Below are 24,066 nucleotides of genomic sequence, written 5' to 3' on the forward strand. Positions count from 1 at the left end.
CATTAATCGATAACGATGTTGCTCACACTAGCTGTGCAAAATCCGCAATATATGCATGATCTTATCCATCAGTAAGATATCCACCACCGGTACATATTACCTACTATTAAAGACCCTAATAACATGCATTTTGTATCCTAGCTATTCACTAAATTCACAAGAGCCCTGTATCACGTATTTAATTTTTCCATTTTTTGGACATTTTCGTACATATATCAATTAACCATATATTTGTAACTTTAACCAATTAATATTTCATAACCATTTCATATCATATAACTATTTGTATTAGCCATGTATATCGTATTTTGCACAATAGTTCTTTCGATGCTAGCAATTATTATATTATACAACAATTAACTATCAAACAATTAAATAATAAAACAATAAATAGTCATTAACAATTTAAGTCTCATAGAAGCTTACCTAATCAAAATCGGCAACGAATACGACACCATGGAATTTTAGGCAAAATTTCTTTTTTCCACGTTTATCGACCGGTTGATCCGTTTCTTGATCTATATAATAATTAACTCAATTAACCATTTCAAATACCTTAAAATATCTAAGTACATGCATTTGACCATTTAATAAAATTTTACATTATTATCTTAAACTTTTATATTTTATTTAATTAAGTCCCTAAAACCGAAACTTATACATTTATCACAATTTAGCCCAAAACATGTTATTCGAATTTATCTTCATTCATTTACAGCCCTCTACATTCATTATAGAAATTTCATATCAATTTTAACATATTCACATTTTAGTCCCTACACTCAAAATTAACAAAGTTCACTTAACAAAATAGTCCTAAAACATTTCCAAGCTTCAAAATCATAAATTTGATATAAAAAATGTAACACCCCTTACCCAGCCCGATCGCCGGACCTGAGTAATAACGTGCTACGAGAAACTCCATAATAATTATATAAATATAATTACACTTTACTAAATAAGATCTCAATCATCAATCATCAAATCAAAACATAATGAAAAATTAAAATCTACAAGTACTTGTTTGGGAGATTTATTCATAGAAAAGTGTTGAAGTGAAAAATTTTAGAGTTTAAATATTTATTTTTGAATCTATAGTTGGTATTGATACCTTATTGAAAATCGATACCAAAATTCAATTATGTTATCTTGGTAAAACAAGGGTATTGATATTTATTTCATGAGTATCGATATTTTTAATACAACATCGATACTTAAATAAAAACTGATACCATTTTGACATTCTGTTTGTTTTAAAAATTGTTCATATGATTAAGTATCGATAGCAAATGCCAAATCTCGATACTTTATTTCAAAAGTTGTAAAACTCATCCTTAACAAATTCATTTCATGCTAAGTTCATCCATGAAGAAATAGGTTATAATTTCACCTAGGCAAACATCCAAATATCTAACCAATGTGCCTCGAATGGCACGTCAATTCGAACACCAAATCAATCTAAACCAAGGCTATGTTCTCATGTCACAAGCATATACCAAATGTTTTTTATTTAAGCTCAAGAAACTCATATTGAATCATATCAAGTTAGCACTACACACATCATAATCTAAACCTAGCATTAAGATTTCAACTTAAACATTTCAAAAACATGCATACAAAGTCAACCATTTCATTAGGATCACTATTATAGATAATAATTACATATGCACCGCAAAGCACTTATATACAAGAATTTACCTTAAAATAAACATCATTCAAAGTTTACATGACACTTTCCATATATGTAACCTTCACTAAATTAATCTATAAACCAAAAAAATATAACTCAAAACATTATCATCCTAGGTACATGCCAAGAAACAAAAAGAAATATGCCACCAACATTGAGTTCGGGATTGTCATTGGATGTTGAGTCGACAGTAAAAAATATAGATATCTAACCTGCACACAAAAGGAAAATCAAATAATGAATAATTTCATTAATTCAAAGAACTACATATGTGTTTAATAATCCATCAATTCAAAATATCTAACATGTAATAGTTATACCATATAGTGTACCATAAGTTCATCATGAACATTTCATATACAATTCAAGCTATCTCTCATTTACCAACCATCTTCAAGGGACCGGTTTAATTTCATCAATATCGACCAACTTGTTATTGGCACCCGGTGCTTGAGGGATAAACCGTAATCAAGTTTTGCGCCCAGCGCTAGTTGGATAAACCGACGATAGGTGTGCCCTGCACTAGCCGGATAAACCAAAAATGTTTTGTGCCCAGCGCTAGTCGAATAAACCAACAATGTTAAATGTGTGCCCAACACTAGTCGAATAAACCGACAAAGATTTGCACCTAGCGCTAGTCGGATAAACCGATAGTAGATGTGCCCTGCAGTAATCGAAAAAATTGACAAAGATTTGCGCCCAGCGTTAGTCGGATAAACTGACAATCACATACATAATTACAAAATGCACAATTCCTCATTTCATAATTCAATCATTTGCAACAAATAACTATAAATAAATATTTGATTGTATTCCATGATCATACATGTACAATTCCATAATTCCCAATTCAATTGGAAAAATCAAATTACATATAAGATTATAATTAAATAACACTGTAACAATTAAATTAGTTAGACTAAATAAAATAGAGTTCGAGTTCAAGGACTATGAACTTACCTTGATAAAACCAATTCCACACGAGACCAATGAATACTCCATTACTTTGGTTTTTCCTCGGTTAGTTCCCGATTGGTTCTTTTCTTGATCTGAATTCAACAATTTAATTCAATCATTCCCATTTAAATATTTTAACCTTTAAAATCATATATTCATCTCTTCAACAATAATTACATAATTACCCGAAAACTTTTATCTTGAGTACAATTTAATCCTCATTATCAAAACTATCAAATTATATACTATAAATTTTTAATTCTACCAGCCAAACACTTCAGGACCTTTATATAACTCCAAAACAACTAAAATTTGCAATTTAACCCTTACATATTTCCACTTTATAACATTCAAATCCTAAAATTTAGAACTAGCAAGAATTCTCATACAAAATAACTAATTTAAACCATAAAACTTGTGAACTCATCCCCCTCCAGTTCAAAGGCTATTACATTAAAAAAATAGTCCCTAACCTTCCATGATTTAACAAATAAATCTCTAGATTAAGTCGGTTAGGCTTCAATAATTACAAAAATACCAAATTTATAAACAACAGGGCCTAATTCACTTACATGCATGCACAAATACCAACCCCAAAGCTTTAATCTTTCTACAATAGTGTCTCTCTTCTTTCTCACGGTGAAGGAACAAAAGAAAAGAATGATAATCCTTTATTTTATTTTTATTTTCTTTCTTTTAGTTTAATTAATTACTATTTTACCAATTTAAAATTACTAAATTTACAACAAAACCACTCATAGACCTCCACTATCTTGGAAATTGGTTTTATTATCCCCCAAGTCCATTGAACTTTCTTTTTATAATTATTAATTCATTTACTAATAAACCTCAACTTTTGTATCTTTTACACTTTAGCCCTTTTTACTTAATTAGCTACTTAAACCTTAAAATTTTACCACCAAACTTTTATACGACATATATAATACTATATAAATACTAATTAATTAATAAATATTGACTTATTAGTTGGAATTATGGTCTCGGAACCTTTACTCCCGACATAACTGAAAACATGTCGTTACAAAGAACATGCAAAAATCATCAATGGTAAATTTAAAAATTTTTAACAGTGTTGAAAACAAAGATACATGTTAGTTGGACCTAGTTGCAACGATTTCAAAAACATAAAATTTACGAAAAATGGATAGTCTGAGGACTTACATGCAAGCATCCAAATTAACCGTATGCTCCAAGCTTTCGTCTATGGAGTTTTCGGTTTGAAAGTGAAAGAGAATAAATATGATGGTGGGCTTTTCCTTATTTTCATGTTTTATTAACTTTTAATTTTAATTTATTATAATGTTATCATATAATTAAAGTAAAAATAAATCATTAACTGTCCATGTCAATCCTTTATGGTCTAATTACTATATAAGTCCTCTCATATGTACTAAATAATCCATTTAATTAATAAAATTCAATAGTGATCAAGTTTTACATCTTTTACAATTTAGTTATTTTTCCTTAATTAACCATCCAAACGTTAAAGGTACTAAACCAAATTTTAATCCACTTATATAATAGCTTTGTAGACATTCAACACAAATATTTCTGAGCCCGATTTATGAAAACGATGTCCCAATACCTCATTTTCCAAAACAACTGATTTTTGATACGCACCACTTGTACCTTGACTAACGGACCAATTAACAAAAATTATCTGATCAAAATTCAAAAAAACACTATAATAACTAGTAAATATTATTTAAAATTATTAAATAATATTTACTGACTCAATCATTGAAATAAAAAATTCCAAAATCACCGTTTCGGGTACTATTAAAAAATGGGCTGTTATAGTTAAAGTTTTGTGGCGTAACCACAAAACAGAGGAGGCTACTTGGGAATTCGAGGATGTGATGAAACGTCAATATCCCTAGCTGTTTGGTTCAAGTAACTTATGAGAATGAAATTGATTTTAGAGGAGGAGAATTCTCACATCCCGAAGATTGGGTTAGTAAAATTAGGTTATTAGATCTAGCCTAAGGATGTCGCGACATACCCCTGAAGACACCCTGAAGTTGAGCATACTGTCCTCGATGTCATGACAGAGGACCTGGTGTGTCGCGACATCGCCTCTGTACAGGAAATTAATACGAGCCAGGAGAGTTTTAGCCCGCACAATTCAACTTTAAGCTCGAGAAGGTCAGCTGACCTAGGGGTAAGGACGACGACCATCCTAAGTCTATAAATAGGCTCAACTAACACATGTTATGGACACATTCCCTTTGTATAATTTTCTCTTTAGTATTACATTTTAGTTTTTCTTTTCATCTAGGGTTTAGACTTTATTTCCATTCCTATTATTTATTTTCAGGAAGAAATCAGATTCTGAAACTATTCTCAAACTCTGTGAGGATTCTACACTTTAATTTAATACAATCAGGCTTCTTCTAAACTCTATTCTTGAAATTGTTCTTTATGTTTATTCTTTTATTCAAGTTAATATTGTTTATTAGATCCATGAGGAACTAATCCTCTTGTGGGGGGATTAGTGAATGGAGGTATAAATAATTAACTGTTTTGTAGGGATTTCGTAATGAATTAGTTATTCAGGAGAGGAAGAACCTAAACCCTAGGCTTGACGACCCTAGGAAGTCTTCAAGATGTGAATTAATCCAAAATTGGTATGACCTATATGTGAACACCTTAATTATGAATCGGTTTGGACTGTGAGGTTGGAAGATAAGTCAGCATTTCAGTGGACATATCGGAAGATCTTGCTGAGATATTGACTAGTTGATTGAATAAGAAAAGCTCGAGACGACAGATAATTAGAATTACCAAAGCGAGCTAATCACCCATGCCCATATTTGATATATATATTTCCTTATTTGATTTCTAACCTTTCATTTGTTTAATTTCGTTTTATGTTTTTAGGATAGTTTATTAAAGTCTTCTCTTTTTGATCTTTCCCATATCTTTTATGTAGGATATTTACTCTGGACGTTGGTACGTCTAGAGGCGATCAATCATATGCCTTCTAGAGATCTTTCTTTATGGCCATTTAGTTCATGTTCTTTTGCTTGCTTTTCATGGAATGTATTACCTCTTGAGCTATAAGAACATTATTTGTGACATTCCTACTTGCTACAAAACCAGCTTGCTCTTGTGAAATTATCCTTGGAAAGACAACTTTAAACCGGTTGGCAATAACTTTCATCACCAGTTTATAAAGAACAATGCATAAACTTATGGGCTTGAACTGGGAAAAATTTTCAGGATTATGAACCTTTGGTATGAGAACAATTAAAGTATCGTTCAAATTCGGATCAATAGCTTTCCCAGCAAAAACCATATTAACCCAGTTACAAATCGCACTACCAATTTGGTCCCATTGATTCTGGAAGAATAAGGCATGAAACCCATCACTATCAGGTGCCCTTAAATGAGCTATACCAAAGAGGGTTTTTTTTAATCTCCTCATCAGTGACCTATTTTTGCAAAAGTTGAACATTATCAAACCCCAAAATAGGAAAAGAACTAGAAGAAATTCTCCCCATAGTACTCGATATCTTACTATAAAGTTTTTGAAAAAATGAAGTAGCCTTAGACTAAAGGGACTCATCATCCAAATTCCACTCTCTGTTATCATTTTTTAGAGCAGTGATCTTGTTATGTTTTCTCCTCTGGAGCGTACGCTTGTAGAAGAAATTTGTATTTTGGTCCCCAAAAAAAGAGCCAATCAAACCTTGTTTTCTGTCTCTAAAGGAGCTTTTCGTGATGTAAAACATTCTCCAGTCTTCATGAACCTCCATTTCTAATTGTTTTAACAAATCAAAATTTGATCGCTCTATTTGCCTCTAAATATAAGATGATTTTTGTACTAGATGTCTCTTATGATTTCCAATATGACCATATATTGATTTGTTCCAATAATTAATATTGGAGGTAAATTGATCAAAGGAAGTAGTCATGTTTCCATTAAAGCTCCATTTATCCTTAATGAACTCCAAAAAATTTGGGTGTTCAACCCGTCTAGCAATAGATCGTTCTCAACCCGTCTAGCAAAAAATCTAAACGATCTACCTTTGGGTAAGTTGGCCTCAAGTATTAGAATAAGGAGTAGAGGCCTATGGTTAGACTTGATTAACGAGAGATGACTCAACAAACAATGAGGAAATGCAATAAGCCACACATTATTACCAATAGCCCTATCAAGACGTTCATGGATCTTGCCTCTAAGCCAAGTGAAATAGGGACCATGAAAACCCAAATCATTCAAATCATTAGAATCCATAAAATCCCCCCCCCAAAAAGAACACTTCTTCCTAGTATGTTGCCCACCTTTCTTTTTACTAGGGAAAAGAATAGCGTTAAAGTCTCTGATTGCCATTGAAAGGGTAGACATATCAGGAATAACCGTCTTTAGATAATCCCAAAGATTTCTTCTCCTTTATCTGTCAGGATTCCCATAGACAAAGGTGATAAAAATAGGGTGGGCCACTTGAAGAGTATAGACTCAAACCAAGACAAATTAGGGATAAGTTCCAACAATTTCAACTTTTACTGAATCTTTTCAACCAATACAAATGCCTCCAAAAAATCCAATAACTTCCACACAATGAGAAAACTTAAAACCTAGCTTAGCAATGACCAAGTCTTCTTTACTTCCACTAACTCTAGGTTCTAATAACCCCACAATATCTGGTTTGTGCTCATGGTTGTATTCATGAAAAATACAAGGAAATTTTCTATTCGCACATCCTTGACAATTCCATGAAAAAACTGTTAAATTCATAAATTTATATGAAAAGAGATTAGAAAACCATACCTCGACTACTTGGGGATTTCTGGTTCCTTCTGGATATCCCTAACAACACACATTGCATCAGTATCGCAATCCATCCCAATTTGGTCACTAATCAGTTCAACCATGGAATTCATCGCATTTTCTAGAGGGACTCGAGAATTACCAGCAACTTTGAAACGACCACCATGACCCTTGATGGTTCTGTTGAGGTTCCTTCCACTTCTGATAGACATTCCTTTGGACCCCAATCCCCGTATTTTAAAACCTGTATCTCCTTCTCCCGATTCTCCAAGACTACTACCACCCTCCCAATTAATAATATTCAGATCCAAATAATCTTTAAAAGTGATGGCAGAGTGTTTAATTGGGTCTAACAAACCATTATTAATAGGCACCTCGAGCTTAACCGAACCCTCAAAATTAGGATTTATATGTGAAGTTGTGACTAACATGTTGCTAAAAGGGTGATTCGAAACCTTACCAACTTCCATGGATGGAACAACATTGTTGGAATTATCAAAATTGACAGCTGTTGATTCGGCTACTAAATGAATTTTCCCATTTTGATTCGAACCAGTGGGAATTTTGGATCCCATATTATTAACTAGAAGACTATTTAGATAAGGCACAACGTTGCTCAAATCAGGCCCAACACTAACGCCAATGGATGGACCCCTCAAGCGTGGAGTGGCTGCAGCAGCCTTCAAATCGTGACCCCTTTTTAGCTTCAGCTTGGGCTATCTTACTCGACCCAAAATTTCATGTATGTAATCCAGACGGCGCTCCCACAAGAGGGCTGCCCAAGCCCAAGCATGCAGCAACACAATTCAGCCCATATCCCTGTTTAGCGTTTCCAGCTTTACCCAATTCTTTATTTTGTTCTCCACCAATTGGGCCTGCTGTTGGTTTCGGAATCTTGTCTTTCTTAGCCGACCCACTTCCCACACTACTTAAAGTATTAAAATCAAATTTTTTTTCTTAACCCGTTTATCATTGAAAAGTCTCCGTGATTTTCTGTCAACCACCATCCATAGCCCGAATGTCTCTTCTTTCCCCTTGGCACTTTCGGCCGGTGTCTTCTCCTTCTCCATTAGTTGAACCCCCAAACTCTCCGAGTGAGGGCACAGGGCCTTCGGGTGACCATACCTGTCGAAACCAAAACAAATCAAAGATAAGGCCTCATATTCAACTCATTGTATTGTTCCATTTACCAGAATATGCGGAAGCAGAGGTTTGTCAAGGTTCAGGAAAATCGCCATTCGAGAAAATCGCCCCCTCGATCTACTGTCTATGTTGTAATCTGGCTTTGTCACTTGATCAATTAAACCACCAATCTCTTCTAAGATCTTCCTCTTACACAGGAACCCCGATAAACCAAGTAGTCTAATCCATGTAATGACAACATTTGGAAACGGTTGCGAGGGACTAAAGTCCGGTGTCCACGGCTGGACAATTAAGTATTGTTCGAATACGACCCACGGCCATTGGTAAGAACTTTATCAATGTCATCGTTACTTTAGAATTTCACTAAAATGCAACCATGTTCAACATCCATAAGTTTAAATGGCATGGACGGTCACCACAAATTTTAAATCTTGTTGTGTAGGTTGGTGCAGCCAATATTTCTCCCCAAAAGCTTAACAACCACCTTGGTAGCCATCTCCTTAACCAAAAGCTGTTGAACTCAGTCAGAGAACACAATCGACAGGACTCCATTAACCATGGATCTCGTAATGTCTCTATCTAAGAGGTTAAAATCCTCCTTAAACACCCTATATGAATCAGTAGAAACATTGTTACGCTCAAGAGATCCCTTACCTAGAAGTCTGTCCTTCCAAGAAAGTGTTGGTTCAGGGGATAGGTCAACGACCATATCGATACCTTCCTCCCCTTCGGTTTCTTTAAAACGTACTTTTTTTGGCATTTCGATCTGCTTTCGACAAGCGAGAGCCATCACAATCTTCAGTCATAAGGAAAGAAAAAAATCTTGTTTTTTTATCAATATATTAACAAAACTATTTTTTAAATTTCTTCAATTTTGACTTAAGTGAAATTTTTCTTATTATAACAATAAGAGAAGGTTGATTTAAGCGTATTTAAACTCTGGGTGGAAAGGAAGTATGGGTCTCTTTGTATCAGAAAACCAAATAGTTCAGTACTAATCTAAACTCATAAAACAAACATTAATATGCTTTTTTTCTTTCTAGTTCAAAAAAAAAATGTTATTTTTCTGCAAATAAGCCTTCATAAAAAATGACTCCATAGAAATCTGAAATGGGGGAAATGATATATTTCGATTATTACAAAGACAATAGCCACATAAAATATTCGAATTCTATGTAATTTATTGAACCATATTAAATTCAAGGGGTAACCGAGTTCAATATTTGGTCGACATAATACAAGCAAAAATTGAAGTTGATAATCCTATATATCCCAAGACAAAGACGGCACTAAAACCAGAGAGCACTGTCAATAACATCCTTAGGAACAAGACGCTTTAGTAAGCACACGAACCCTATCGTCAATATCCTTCAAGTTTTGCTTAACCAACGGACCCAGCTCATTCAAATCCATCGAATTCAAACTCTGCAATATCCCTTTTCCGTTCAGGCTTTGGAACATGGTATTTTTCAACTCCTTCTGTCGATTCTCCTTACGCAGTTTCCTAAGATGTTGAGTAGCTTTGGCTAAGCTTTGCTCAAGGAAACTCTCTTGGTTAACCATCTTATTGTTTTGTTTCGACAGGGGCAGCTTCTTGAACTCGGACAGCAAGCATCGGGCACCCGCGTGGGACAGCCATACCTCCGGTTGGGAGTCGAAATCAGCAGAGTTAATAGCACAAGCTTCAATCCCACAAAGGGTAGTGAGTTCATGCACCTTCTTCACTAGACCCTTGGTTCTTTTCTTGTAGGTAGTTTTCCTTGCTGAATCATTGGTAATGTAGGCAAGCTTTATTTTCTTTCTAGACATAGAGAATTGAAGGCTTAGTTTCTATGTATTTGATTGCATGTTACCCACACATTGTGTGTGCTTATATATGGATATTACAGGCTTGTGGAGAAGAGGGGATGCCCCACTTGTCCTCGCTGAACACATATTAATGTTGACCTAAAAAGGAAAGGAGAAGATAGGTGTTCAAATTCCAGTTATGATACCAAATTCATTACCTTAATAGGTGTAATTTTAATGTAGACATTAAATGCATAAGTATGTTTAGGGTTAATATTTCTGGTTTTCAGTTATATATTTCATATTTTAATGATATATACCATTTGTGTCATAAAGGTCGAAATAAAATTTAAGACAGCTAAGTTTGGAGCAACCAAATCAGTAAGCTTAGCCCAATACTGAACCCAAAAACCAAATTTATACTGAGGATTTGAAAAACAACGCAAATTCTATATATGAATTTTAGAGAATAATAATAATATTTACAAAGAGATACAAGCTATTAGGTAAAAGTAGCCTCCACAAGGGCATCAAGACTCGTGGGTTACCCTCAAGCTTCCAGACTATCAAACCTATGTGCTTTGTTGATCCATTGAATCTCAATGTATTGTCTACAAATGGTATTTCGTTAGCTCTTATACATGGTGGTTATGAGAGTGAATGCTTCCTTGTAGCAATATGCCCATACACTTCCTTATTCCACTTTTTCAAAATAGACTAAACCCGTTTTCAAGCTATATCAAATAAGTTGGGAAAAGAAAAGTGTTGCACTCAAGAAGCCAAGAACCAAAAAGACTGTTGTGTCGAATTTGTCTTGTCGAATGTGAAGAAATAAAAATGGGTCGATGGTTCGATTTCAATCGGGGAAGATGAAACAAAGTTGCGTTTAGGAATAAACAAAACCACTCACTATTCGTAATTTACTTATATATAACTATTGATATATTATATAAAGTTAAGTGTGTATGTATATTAACGATAATTATATCTCACACTATAAAGTAAATTCATATTAATTAAAATATTTATTAAATTATATAAATATTAATTATTATTATTTTTGTTTAAAGTAATTTAACTAATTGAATTGATCAAAAAATAAAGGGGATAAACAAAAATATAGGGATTTTTATGATTCCATCTCATTATTTGGTTAGATTTAGTGACGCAAAAGAATATAGTGCAAGATAAACTAAATTTGATTTTAGAGAATAATATGTTAAAGAAGAGATTTTTTATAATATTTTTATATTTAATTTTAAAAAATATAATTTATATTTATTAATTTGTGTAAAGTATAACCAATGTTTAAGGTAAATATTGATAGTTAAAACATGACTTTTGTGTTCAAACTTTGTTGGAAGCATTTATTTTGTAACTAGTAGGTTCAAATCAAATATTCGTGGATATCTGAATCTAAATCTACAAGTATAGGAATGTGGATTCCTATAATGGATTGATGAGGGAGTTTATATGCATCTGCTCCAAATTTGAAACGAATAGTAATTTTTGCATCCAAAATAACCTTATAATATCTGAATTTGCAACATCTGAATCCATATTCAAGTCAAAAATCCAACCCACAATCCAAATTCACATCCTTAAGTTTCAGTGTTTGACTTAGACCAACTGACCAACCTTGGCCCTCTGACTATTTGGTTGACCACACTATACAAGGCCTTACAAATATTGAGTACAAATTTTTTAACATGAACAGCACATGTGCTGCTGACATAATGGAGCCACGTAAAATCTTTTTAGTTCTATACTTTCACAAACCCCATAATAAGGAAGAAAATAGAATAGAACCATTTATGAGAACAAATCACATTTCACAATCAATTGTTTACTTTTTCAGAGACCATATACAATGAGTGGATTAATCACTATTATCAACAACGAATACTTTATTACAAAAAAATAATAATAATAAAAAATAGAACCCTCATGGCAACCTAGAGTTCAACATGCTGTTAGACTTACGATTATTTTGAAGCCAATCATAGAAGTTTGACGAGAAGAAAGCCAAATCTCCTTTGCAACCATGCATTCTCTAACAACATGGTCAATCCACTCAAGTAGATTACCTCCAAAACTACAAGATGCATAAGAAGATATGTTATTGTTAATTTCTATTTGATTTGTATTCAATCTATCAAGAGGTTGATTGCCATAATAAAATAAAATAATAATTTAATTTAATTTAATTTCAAACTCACTCTTATTAAATTTAAGGTAAGATATTTCACTTGACGACTTTTGCTCATTTATTATAGATTATTCTAGCAACAAGAATCATAAAAGGAAAAAAACCCCTCAATCTTAATAGATTTTTCAATAAATTGTTCAGTGAATCGATCCATAAATCGAAACCGTAACAGAAACATTCAAATGCATTGATATTATCTTTATCTAATCTTTTAATTATTAGGTTGAATTTTTATGTAACCGTCTATCTTGTTTTTTTATCAATATATTAACAAAATCATTTTTTAAATTTCTTCAATTATGTTAATTAAGCCTTAACTCAATTAAAATTAAATAATGTTAATTGTATATATTACAATTTACCATAAAATTGATTACATGTTTAAAATTTAGGTTACATTATAATATCATAATTGTGTAATAATTATTATACATTTGTAATTTACTTATATATAACGATTGATATATTATATGAAATTAAATATGTATATATTATTTTTTAATATGATATGTACTAACTTGAATTCATATTAATTATAATATTTATTTAAATTATATCTCACACTAAGTTAAAGTCCAGGCGGAAAGAAAGTATGCGTAAAAACAGTCTCTTTGTATCAGAAAACCAAATAGTTCAGTACTAATCTGAACTCATAAAACAAAACATTAATATGTTTTTTTCTTTCTAGTTCAAAAAAAAAAGTTATTTTTCTGCAAATAAGTCTGCATCAACAATCACTCCACAGAAATCTGAAATGGGGGAAATGATATATTTCGATTATTACAAAGAAGATAGCCACATAAAATATTCGAATTCAAAGGGTAACTGATTGTAAATATTTGGTCAACATGACACAAGCAAACATTGAAACTAATACAGCTATATATCCCAAGACAAAATAGGCAGTAGAACCAGAGAGCACTGTCAATAACATCCTTAATAACGAGACGCTTGAGTAAGCACACGAGTCCTATCATCAATATCCGTCAAGTTTTGCTTAACCAATCGACCCAGCTCATTCAATTCCATCGAATTCAAACTCTGCAGTATCCCTTTTCCACTCAGGCTTTCGAGCATGACTTTGTTCAACTCCTTTCGGCAATTCTCCTCGCGCAGTTTCTAAAACTATCATCTTTGGCTATGCTTTGCTTAAGGAAACTCTGTTGGTTAAACATCTTATTCTTTTGTTTCGATAGGGGCAGCTTCTTGAACTCGGACAGCAAGCGTCGGGCACCCTCGAGGGACGGCCATACCTCCGGTCGAGAGCCGAAATCAGGAGAGTAGACAATAGCAAAAGCTTCAATCCCAAAAAGGGTAGTGAGTTCACGCACCTTCTTCACCAGACCCTGGTTCTCTTCTTGTAGGTAGTTTTCCTTGCTGAATCATTGGTAATGTAGGCAAGCTTTATTTTCTTTCTAGACATGGAGAATTGAAGGCTTAGTTTCTATGTATTTGATTGCATGTTACCCCAACAGTGTGTGTGCTTATATATGGATATTAGAGGCTTGTAGAGAAGAAGGGATGGCCCCCACTTGTCCTCGCTGGACATATATTAATGTTGACCTAAAAAGGAAAGGAGAATACATGTGTTTAAAATCGAGTGATGATACCAAATTCATTACCATAATAGGTGTAATTTTAATGTAGACATTAAATGCATAATCATGTTTAGGGTTAATATATTTGGCTTTCAATTACATATTTCATTTTCAGTAATATATACACTTTGTGTCACAAAGGTCAAAATAAAATTTAAGATAGTTGGAGTTGGGGCAACCAAAACAATAAGCTTGGTCCAATACTGACCCGATTTTGGTTAGTCAGAGAATACAACGATGAGAAAAAACTAATAATTTCCCTCTGGAGGACTTTATCATTATAGCACCAAGCACCATCGATCTTTAAAGTAGAGATTCTATTAAATTTATGCCTTGAAAGAGTTTTGTTATGAAAGAACTTGGTATTTGTCCCCTTTGATGAATCCAATCCATCCTAGATTTTTGCAGCTAAAGTAACTCCTCTTCATCAATAACTTTTTCGTGTTCAAAACCCAGATCCATCTCAAGTTCCAAGAGAAACTTTGAGCACTTATGATCTAGAGCAGCTTGGACATTCTTAATATGACGAGGAAGCGAACACTTCCTTGTAGCAATATACCTATACACTTCTTTATTCCACTTTTTTCAAAACCAAAACAAGAGAAATAAGATTGGTCAACATGTCTAAACCCGTTTTCAAGCTATCTCGAATAAGTTGCGGAAAGGAAGGTGTTGCAACCAAGAAGCCAAGAACCAAAAAGGCCTGTTGTGACGAATTTGTCCTGTCGAATGCGAAGAAATTAAAATGGGCCGATGCTTCGATTTTAGCCGGGAAAGATGAAACAAAATTGCGTCTGGGAATCAACAGAACCATTCCCTATTTGTAATTTACTTATATATAACTGTTAGAGTTGTGTGACCCAAATTCTAAGAGATTGCTTGCAAGTCAAGTTAAACAAAAATATATTTTTTTTCTAGAAGATTTAGTATTTATTAGTATAATATATTTAGCATTTATTAGCATAGTTTATTTGACTTACTAATTTAGCCTATAAATAGGCTCTTTTACAACCTTAGAAATATACGCCCATTAGATTAGAACTCATAACACATTTAGAGCATTTTGTGTTTACATTTTGAGGGTTATTTGTTTTCCGGGTTTAGTTTTTATCTCCATCTTTTGTACTCTTCGTTTTTTTGCTATTATAGTAAAATTATCTTTGCCCATGATTTTTTATCCTCTTTGGAGGGATTTTTCCACGTTAAGTTTGTCTGTTCAATTTCTCAATTTCTTCTGCTATTTTTACTTATTTGTTGCTTAATCGAGTTGATTCCTAACAATAACAATTGATATATTATATGAAGTTAACTGTGTATGTATATTATTTTTTTAATATGATATGTACTAACTATAGTTATATCTCATACAATAAAGTAAATTCATATTTATTTTAATTATATAAATATTAATTAATTTTTTGTTTAAAATAATTTAATTGATCAAATAATAAAGGGGATAACACAAATATAGGGATTTTTAGGATTTCATCTCATTGTTTGGTTAGGTTTTACTTATGCAAAAGGATATAATTCAAGATAAACTAAATTTGATTTTAGAGAATAATATGTTAAAAGAAGAAATTTTTTCTAATAATTTTTTTAAATTTAATTTTTTAAATTTAATTTATTATATTTTATATGGAATTTATTAATTTGTGTAAAGTATAATCAATGTTTAAGGTAAATATTGATAATTAAAACATGGTTTTTGTATTCAAACCTTGTTGGAAGCATCGGTTTTGTAATTAGTAGATTCGGATCGAATGTTCACATATATTTGAATCCAAATATGAAGTGTAGGAATGTGGATTCCGATAGTGGATATACGAGGGAGTCTATTTGCATCCACTTCATATCTGAAACGAATAGTAATTTAAACATCTGAAGTATTTGAACATTATCTGAATCCACAAAATTTAAGTCAAATATCCAGTTCACAATCCAAATTGTCATCTCTAAGTTCCAATGTTTGACTTAGACCAAGTGCCCAACCTTGGCCCTCTGGCTATTTGGTTGACGGCACTATGCAACGCCTTACAAATAACAAGTGCAATATTTTTAACCTGAACAGACACCTGTATTGCTGACATATCGAAGCCACATAACACCTTATTATTTCTACACCTTCACAGACTCCATAATACAGAAATATAGAGAATAAAAAATATTTATGAGAATAAACCACGTAGCACGATCAATTGTATACTAATTTTGGAGAACATATATAATGAGAGGATTAATCACTACTATTAACGATGAATACCTTATTACCAAAAAAATAGAACTCTCATGGAAACTTCGAGTTCAACTTGCTGTTAGACTTACAATTACTCTCAAGTCAATCATGAAAGTTTGACGAGAAAATAGCCAACTCTCCTTTATAACCATGCATTCTCTAACAATATGGTCAATCTAATCAAGTAGATTATCACGAAAACTACAAGATGCATAAGAAGACATGTTCTTGTTAACCCCTACATGATTTGTATTCAATCTATTTAGAGGTTGGTTGGCATTTAATTTCAAACTCACTCACATTAAGCCAAAGGTAAGAGATTTCATTTGATGAGTTTCACTCATTTATTATAAATTATTCTCGCAACAAGAATCATAAAAAGAAAAAAAAACCATAAATCGTAATAGATTTTTTGATAAATAGTTTAGTGAATCGATCAATAAATTTAAACTGTAACAAAAATATTTAAATACATTGTTATTATCTTTATATTATCTTTTAATTACTAAACAATCTATCTTGTTTTTTTTATCAATATATTAACAAAACCATTTTATAAATTTCTTCAATTATGTTGATTAAACTTTAACTCAATTGAAATTATTGTTATTATAACAATTAAGAGAATGTTGATTTAAGCACAATCAAAATCTGGGTAAAAATGAGGTATGGGTAACAACAGTCTCTTTGTAATAGAAAATCAAATACTTCAGTACTAATCTGAACTCATAAAACAAACATTAATATGTTTTTTTTCTTTCCAGTTAAAAAAAAACATTATTTTTATGCAAATAAGCTTGCTTCAACAATCATTCCACAGAAATCTGAAATGGGGGAAATGATATATTTTGATTATTACAAAAACGTTAACCACATAAAATATTCAAATTCAATATGTAACTGACTGTAAATATTTGGTCAACATAACACAAGCAAACATTGAAATTGATTCACCTATATATCCCAAGTAAAAAAAAGACACTACAACCAGATAGCACTGTCAATAATATCCTTAGGAATGTGACGCTTTAGTAAGCACACGAACCCTATCGTCAACATTCGTTATGTTTTGCTTAACCAACAGACCCACCTCTTTCAAATTCATTTCTTCAAACTCTGCAATATCCCTTTTCCACTCAGGCTTTCGAACATGACTTCTTTCAACTCCTTTTGGCGATTCTCCTCGCGCAGTTTCCTAAGCTGTTGAGTAGCTTTGGCTAAGCTTTGCTCAAGGAAACTCTCTTGGTTAACCATCTTATTGTTTTATTTCGATAGAGGTAGCTTCTTAAACTCAGACAACAATCATCGGGCATCCTCGGCTTTATCCTAGTGTCAGATCTTACTTCGGAAGTCCTTCCAGCCATCAAAGCTTCTGTTAGTGTTAACAAAGAGAGAAGAACAAAGAACAGATGAAAAACGAGCAAAAATAAAGCTAAAAAGTGCTTATCCATTCAGCAAGAAAAGCAATACAATTTAAGTCACAAAACCTCACCAAATACATAACTACTCCCACAAACTATGTTGAAACTAACAAAACATTGCTTGCACATAAGTAAAACATATCAATCAACACATAATCAAATCAGAGCATAAACAAACTAAAGTTTAATCACAACTAAACTAAGCTACAAATGAACTAAATAGAATTAGCATGAGATTAAGCAAAATTTGCATGCACCAAGGTTGATCTTGGCCTCTATGCAGCAAACACCAATGTTGTTTCTTAAGTTCTCAAATATAGTATCTCCAAAAGGCTTTGTTAAAATGTCTGCAAGTTGATATTCAGAACTGCAATGAGCCAGCTTCACTTCATTTTATTGTTCGAACTCTCTTACAAAGTGATATTTGATATTGAAATGTTTTGTCTTGCCATGGAAGACAGGGTTTTTCACAATTGCAACAGTAGATTGGTTATCACAATAAATCTTTGTTGCTTCCCCTTGACTCAAGTTTAAGTCATACAACGAATTTCTCAACCAAATGGCTTGGTTTAGAGCTGCAGTAGCTGCAACATACTTTGCTTCAGCTATTGGCTGTGCCACTAATTCTTGTTTCTTTTAGCTCTAACAAAAAACACTTGAGCTTAATGTAAAAAAGTAGCTTGAGGTGCTATTCAAGTCTTCAACTGATCCTGGCCAATCATTATCTGTGTAGCCAACCAGCTTGTAACACCCCTAACCCTTATCCGTTGTCGAAACAAGATTACGGAGCATTACTGGACTTTTCAGATCAATTATGAACATTTCATATCATTTAATACACATATCAAAAACCAATCATAATTCACTCACATTGTCCTTTATATGAGCCCTCGAGGCCCAAAATATACATTAGAAACAAGTAGGGACTAAACTGGAAACTTAGAGAATTTTTCGCGAAATTTCAAAATTTTTCTTAGGTGTAGGGGACACACGCCCGTGTGGTCAAACCGTGTGGCTCACACGGCCAAGTGACATGCCCATGTCCCAGGTCGTCTGGGTATTCGATGTGAGGCACATGGCCATGTCCCAGCCCGTGTCCATACCAGTGTAACTCTCTGACTTGGGTCACACGGCCGAGCTACACGCCTATGTGCTAGGCCGTGTGAACAATTTAATTTGCAATAATTAGGTGCAGGGATCACACGGCCAAAACACACGCCTATGTGCTGGCCGTGTGTCACACACAGCTGAGACACACGTTCGTGTCTCTGCCCGTGTGGGAAATTCGGAGCATTCTGTTTCTTAATTTTCAAGATGCAGGGGACATACAGCCAAACCACACGTCCGTGCGCATGGCCGTGTGTCACACACGGCTAAGGCACATGCTCGTGTCTGTGCCCGTGTAGACAAAATAAGGCCATTCCCAAGCCTTATTTTTCACCCATATTGCCTTCTGCCTACATAAATACTTAAATATGTTCACCAACCAATTCAAACCGTTCAAATCAAGCCAAATTCATATATTAAGTATGACGTAATATCACATATAACTAATTATTCAAACTTACTAAATTAGCCCATTTCACATATATGCATATTGGACTAAATATCCTAACTCAACCTAACCATCAATATATCTATATGCTTTTCAACACTTAAACATTTCAAACACATACCAAGCATGATAAAGCTACACACAAATATATATTTATACTTTAAAATATAACTGTTACTAGCCATTCCAATGGCTAGTTCCAACCAAGTATTTATATGCCATCATTTGGCCAATTTAACCTATACACACCATTATAACAAAAAATTAACTTGTTTTATATATTGAGAAGTTTGAGGGATAGTGTGATGTGACTCCGACCAAGTTCCAAGCTTTACGAGCTTCCAGTTACTATAAAACAGAGGAAATAAAACAAAGTAAGCTTTTAAGTTTTGTAAGTTTGTATAACATGTAATTTAACTTACCTTTATTTCACAATTGTAAGCATACAAACAAACATGCATCCAAAGTAATTTGGCCAATTGCCTAAACACATATACTCATCAAGCATCTTAGTCATGTATTTCGTGTGCATTTCAAGTAACAGAGATGAGCTCATCGTATAAACCTTTTCATGTATTTTCAGGTAGATACAATTATTGATTCATTCAAACCTTATCTTAACTTATATCGGAACTTTGCCCATTGAACCTTATGAAATATCGATGGACATCAGGTAGTACACAATGAAGTGCACAAATCTGTAATCCGTCAATTCATATTCGGGAGTGCTCATAAGAACACTTAAATGGAAAGCACACTCTCGAGCCATATAACGGGAAACTCATGTGAGTCATGTAACGGGAAGCTTATCCGGGCGTTATAACAGGAAGCTCATAAGAGCCATATTCAGGAAGCTTATACGAGCTAGTATCGGGTAGCTCTAAAGAGCCAATAACGGGAAGCTCCAGATAGCTTAATATCGGGAAGTTCAGGCGGGCTATATCGGGAAGCTCACAAAGAGCTAATTAACAGAAAGCTCATCAAGAGCCATAACCGAGAAGCTCATAAGAGCTGCGGTGTGTCCACAACACATGTAGGATCACAACAAATCGGGATGCTTCGAAGAGCTATTAACGGGAAGCTCCCAAAAACCATATAACGGGAAGCTCAAGAGGGCTAATAATGGGATGCTCTTTTGAGCTGTGGTGTATCCGTAACATATGCAGGACTACAACCAATACGAGAAACTTGTATCCATCGATTTTAATTTGTTCAAACGAGACTTAACATTTATCGGGCATTATCAAATATTCAATCAATTTCATATACATGGAAATTGTACAATTCACATATACAACATTTAATTCAAACATATAAATGTACACAATTTAGTTACACGAACTTACATTGACAATGTTCGCGTTTGTAAGCTACTAATCTGATACTTTTTGTTTTCCTCGATCCAATTCCAAACTTGGTCTATCCGGATCTATACGAGTAAATTTAACTCAATTTAATAAAATTCACATTCAATTCCATTCAATTCATATCTCAGGAAAAATTACCATTTGCTCTTATGCTTTTAATTAATTACAATTTTGTCCCTAGGCTCGGAAAATAAAATTCATGAAATTTAATCTTCATTCTAAGACTATTAATTTTCATACATGTTAATAGCAACACATGAATTCCATAAAATTTAGAATTTTCCATGAATTCAACATCTTTTCAATTTAATCCCTAAATCATTATTTCATCAAATTTTTTTAATAAAACACTTTTAAATACCCATCAACACCTCAAATTCATCATCTAATAACTAAAATCATATGAACTCATCAATGGTAACTTCCAAGATTTTCAATAAAATCAAAAAACCAAAGTAAAGGTTAATTGGACCTAATTGTAAAAATCACAAAAACATAAAAATTTCAAGAAACGGGTAAGGATTTGACTTACATGGAGCAAGAATTGAAAAACCAGCTTAAACCCTCTTCAATGTCTATTTTTATAACTTAAAATGATGATGAAATGTCTAGATTTCTTTAATTTCTCATTTATTTCATTAAATTTGGCAAAATTTCCAATTTTGCCCTTAGTTCACACCAGTTTATCATCTTTTTAAGGCTTATTCCGCCTCATCCATTTGATTTTGGCATTTTTATGCCTTAAGTACCTCCTTATGTATTGGTTAAGCTATTTAATCACTATTTCTTTTAATTAACAAGTTTTACACCTTTTTCAATTTAGTCATTCTTAACAAATTAGACGTGTAATCGATAAAATTTCTTATCGAAATTTTCATACGACATTCATATCATACCATAGACTATAAAATAATATTAAAATGAATTTTCTTCTGACCACAGATTTGTGGTCCCGAAACTACTGTTTCGGTTTCACTGAAAACGGGCTGTTACACAACTTCAGCTTTTTAGTCTTTATAAATTTGACTTCATAGCTTAGAGCTCCTTTGACATGTCTTAGGACTCTCTTAGCTGCCTTGAAATGAGTCACATTGCAACAATGCATAAACATGGATAATAGACTAACAACAAACATAGTAAGGCCTCGATGCTGTTAAGTAAAGTAAACATCATCAGGGCTCTTATAGCTTTTTTCATTTACCCTATCAAGGTCACCTTTGTTATTGAGTTTTTCTCCTTGAGCAACAGAAGTGCCTAATGGCTTGTAGTTTTCCATGCAGAACTTGTTCAAAATCTTCAAGACAAAGGTCTTTTGGCTTATGAAGATGCCTTATTGAGTCTATGGCACTTCCATACCAAGAAAATATGTCATTTCTACAAGTTTTGACATTTCAAACATGTCTTGCATCTATTTCTTGAATTCAATAAGTAATTTTTCACAATTTCCTGTCACTAGTGAATCATCCACTTACAAGGAGACTATTAGTAATGTATCCTTCTCAGACTTCTTCATATACAAAGTTGGCTCACTGATACTCCTCTCAAACCCCAAACTTGATGGGTAGTGATCAATTCTGTCATACTAGGCTCTTGGAGCCTGTTTCAAGCCATACAAGGTCTTCTTAAGCTTGTACACCTTGGTTTCATCTCCATCTGCTATGAAACCTTGTGGTTGTTCAATGTAGATCTCCTCTTTCAAAAAACCAATCAAGAAAGCAGATTTTACATCAAGTTAATGTATTTTCCACTCCTTTTGAGCTGTTGAAGCTAATAGCAATCTTATAGTATCTAATCTTGCAACTGGTGCAAAGGTTTCAGAATAATCCACTCCATATTGTTGGTTGAATCCCTTTACAACCAGCCTAGACTTCAGCTTGTTCAGTGATCCATCAACATTTACTTTTACCCTAGATACTCATTTCAGTCCAATGACCTTCTTGTGGACTAGCCTATCAACCAGCTCTCAAGTTTGATTCTTGTGAATTATGGACATTTCAGCCTCTATGGCTTCCTTCCAAGCAATTTCCTTGGCTACTTCTTCAAAACTGACAGGTTTTAAAGCTACATCACATCTTTGGTACACCTCAAAAAGAGGCTTGGTATCTTTAATGGGGAAGTCATAAAAGTCATCATCTTTAGCTTCAATTTCACCAAACTGCATGTCTATTTCATGTTGACCCTGCTCGAGCAATTCATCTTTAGATGCACCCCAATTCCAAGCACTTCCTTCATTAAATTTTACATCTTTTCTCACAAAGACTTTGTTGGTAAAAGGATCAAAGATCTTATACCCCTTTTTGTTGTTACTATAGCCAATAAAGATAATTGGCAATGACCTTCTCTCCAATTTACTTATCTTCACAACTAGAACAAGTGCATAGCAAATGTAGCCAAATACCTTCAAGTGTGAGACTGATGGCTTAAGTCCAAACCAAGCTTCAAAGTTGTCCCAAGCTTCAAAGTTGTCATGCCTTTTACAGCCTTGGTTGGCAGCCTATTGATCAGTTACATTGAATTATTCACAGTCTCTGCCCAAAAACTATTTGGCAACTTCTTTTCAAAAAATAAACACCTTTCTATGTCCATCACAACCCTATTTTTTTTCTTTCACAAACACCATTCTGCTCAGGAGTATAGGTGTTTGTTAGTTGATGCTCAATGTCTACTTCTTCACAAAATCTCTCAAACTTCTCTAATGTATACTCAGTTCCATTATCTGATCTGAGTATCCTCAGCTTGCAACAAGCTTAATTTTCAGTTACAGCCTTAAACTTCCAAAAGACTTGTGCCACTTTTGACTTGAGCTTCAAGAAGTAAACCTAGAAGTACCTTTTACAGACTTGTGCCACTTTCAATTAACCAGCTCTTCTTAAGCTTGTAGGTTGCAAAACAAGATGTAGTAAACACTTTCTCCTCCTGAGCTTAATTTCCATCAGCAATCTGAGCCTTGACATTCAGTTGTTGTTGCTATTGCCCTTTGTTTTTTCAAACCTTCTCCATGTGACCAAGTTGTTTACATGCTTTACATTGGATGTCTAGCCTGAACCAATAATATTTCTCCAAGTGAGTGGTCTTCTTGCGGTAAAAACATTGTGGATACCTTTTTTTTTTTCCATCGTCTCTCATTTGCTTTTCCCTTCTCTCATTCCAGTTCTTCTTGCCTTTGTTGCTTTAAGAACTTAGACCTTCCTTGTTTCCGGCTTGGAATACATCTTCAGAGTGCTCCTCTTGTCTACTGACGCTTCTTTGCTCTTGAGTATAAAGAGCATTTATCAACTCTAACAGAGAGATTATTAACAAATCCTTC

At 33.4% G+C, this 24,066-nt stretch overlaps 2 protein-coding genes across 5 annotated transcripts; both read right to left on the reverse strand.

Moving 5' to 3' along the window:
- Positions 1-1,612: 1,612 nt before the first annotated feature.
- On the reverse strand, positions 1,613-8,001 carry LOC107918949 (uncharacterized). Of its 4 annotated transcripts, none has more exons than XR_001690315.2 (5): positions 7,585-7,989; positions 7,443-7,481; positions 2,651-2,739; positions 2,079-2,354; positions 1,613-1,902 (listed from the first exon to the last, which is right to left on the reverse strand). XR_001690315.2 is itself a non-coding variant. In XM_016848507.2 (4 exons), the coding sequence occupies exons 1-4, from the start codon at positions 7,910-7,912 to the stop codon at positions 2,325-2,327; spliced, it is 486 nt and encodes a 161-aa protein (XP_016703996.1). In that variant the 5' UTR covers positions 7,913-8,001; the 3' UTR covers positions 1,613-2,324. The 4 variants fall into 4 exon arrangements, 1 of the variants encoding a protein (XP_016703996.1); XR_005923007.1 differs by having other exon boundaries at positions 2,075-2,354; XR_001690314.2 differs by having other exon boundaries at positions 2,011-2,354.
- Positions 8,002-9,664: 1,663 nt separating this feature from the next.
- LOC107919625 (agamous-like MADS-box protein AGL80) lies at positions 9,665-10,482 on the reverse strand. Its single transcript, XM_016849049.2, has one exon. The coding sequence runs from the start codon at positions 10,392-10,394 to the stop codon at positions 9,906-9,908; it is 489 nt and encodes a 162-aa protein (XP_016704538.1). The 5' UTR covers positions 10,395-10,482; the 3' UTR covers positions 9,665-9,905.
- Between the last annotated feature and the right edge of the window lie 13,584 nt (positions 10,483-24,066).

The sequence above is a fragment of the Gossypium hirsutum genome, chromosome D13, assembly GCF_007990345.1.
Source record: "Gossypium hirsutum isolate 1008001.06 chromosome D13, Gossypium_hirsutum_v2.1, whole genome shotgun sequence".
NCBI classification, from domain to species: Eukaryota; Viridiplantae; Streptophyta; class Magnoliopsida; order Malvales; family Malvaceae; genus Gossypium; species Gossypium hirsutum.

Excerpts from the sequence above, each read along its gene's own strand:
- LOC107919625 (XM_016849049.2), bottom strand. The coding sequence starts at position 10,394 with ATGTCTAGAAAGAAAATAAAGCTTGCCTACATTACCAATGATTCAGCA.
- LOC107918949 (XM_016848507.2), bottom strand. The coding sequence starts at position 7,912 with ATGGAAGTTGGTAAGGTTTCGAATCACCCTTTTAGCAACATGTTAGTC. Across the intron at positions 7,482-7,584 it reads TGGTCGTTTCAAAGTTGCTG|GGATATCCAGAAGGAACCAG; the intron begins GTAATTCTCGAG and ends GTGTGTTGTTAG. Across the intron at positions 2,355-2,650 it reads GTGGAATTGGTTTTATCAAG|GGCACATCTACTATCGGTTT; the intron begins GTAAGTTCATAG and ends CGATTACTGCAG.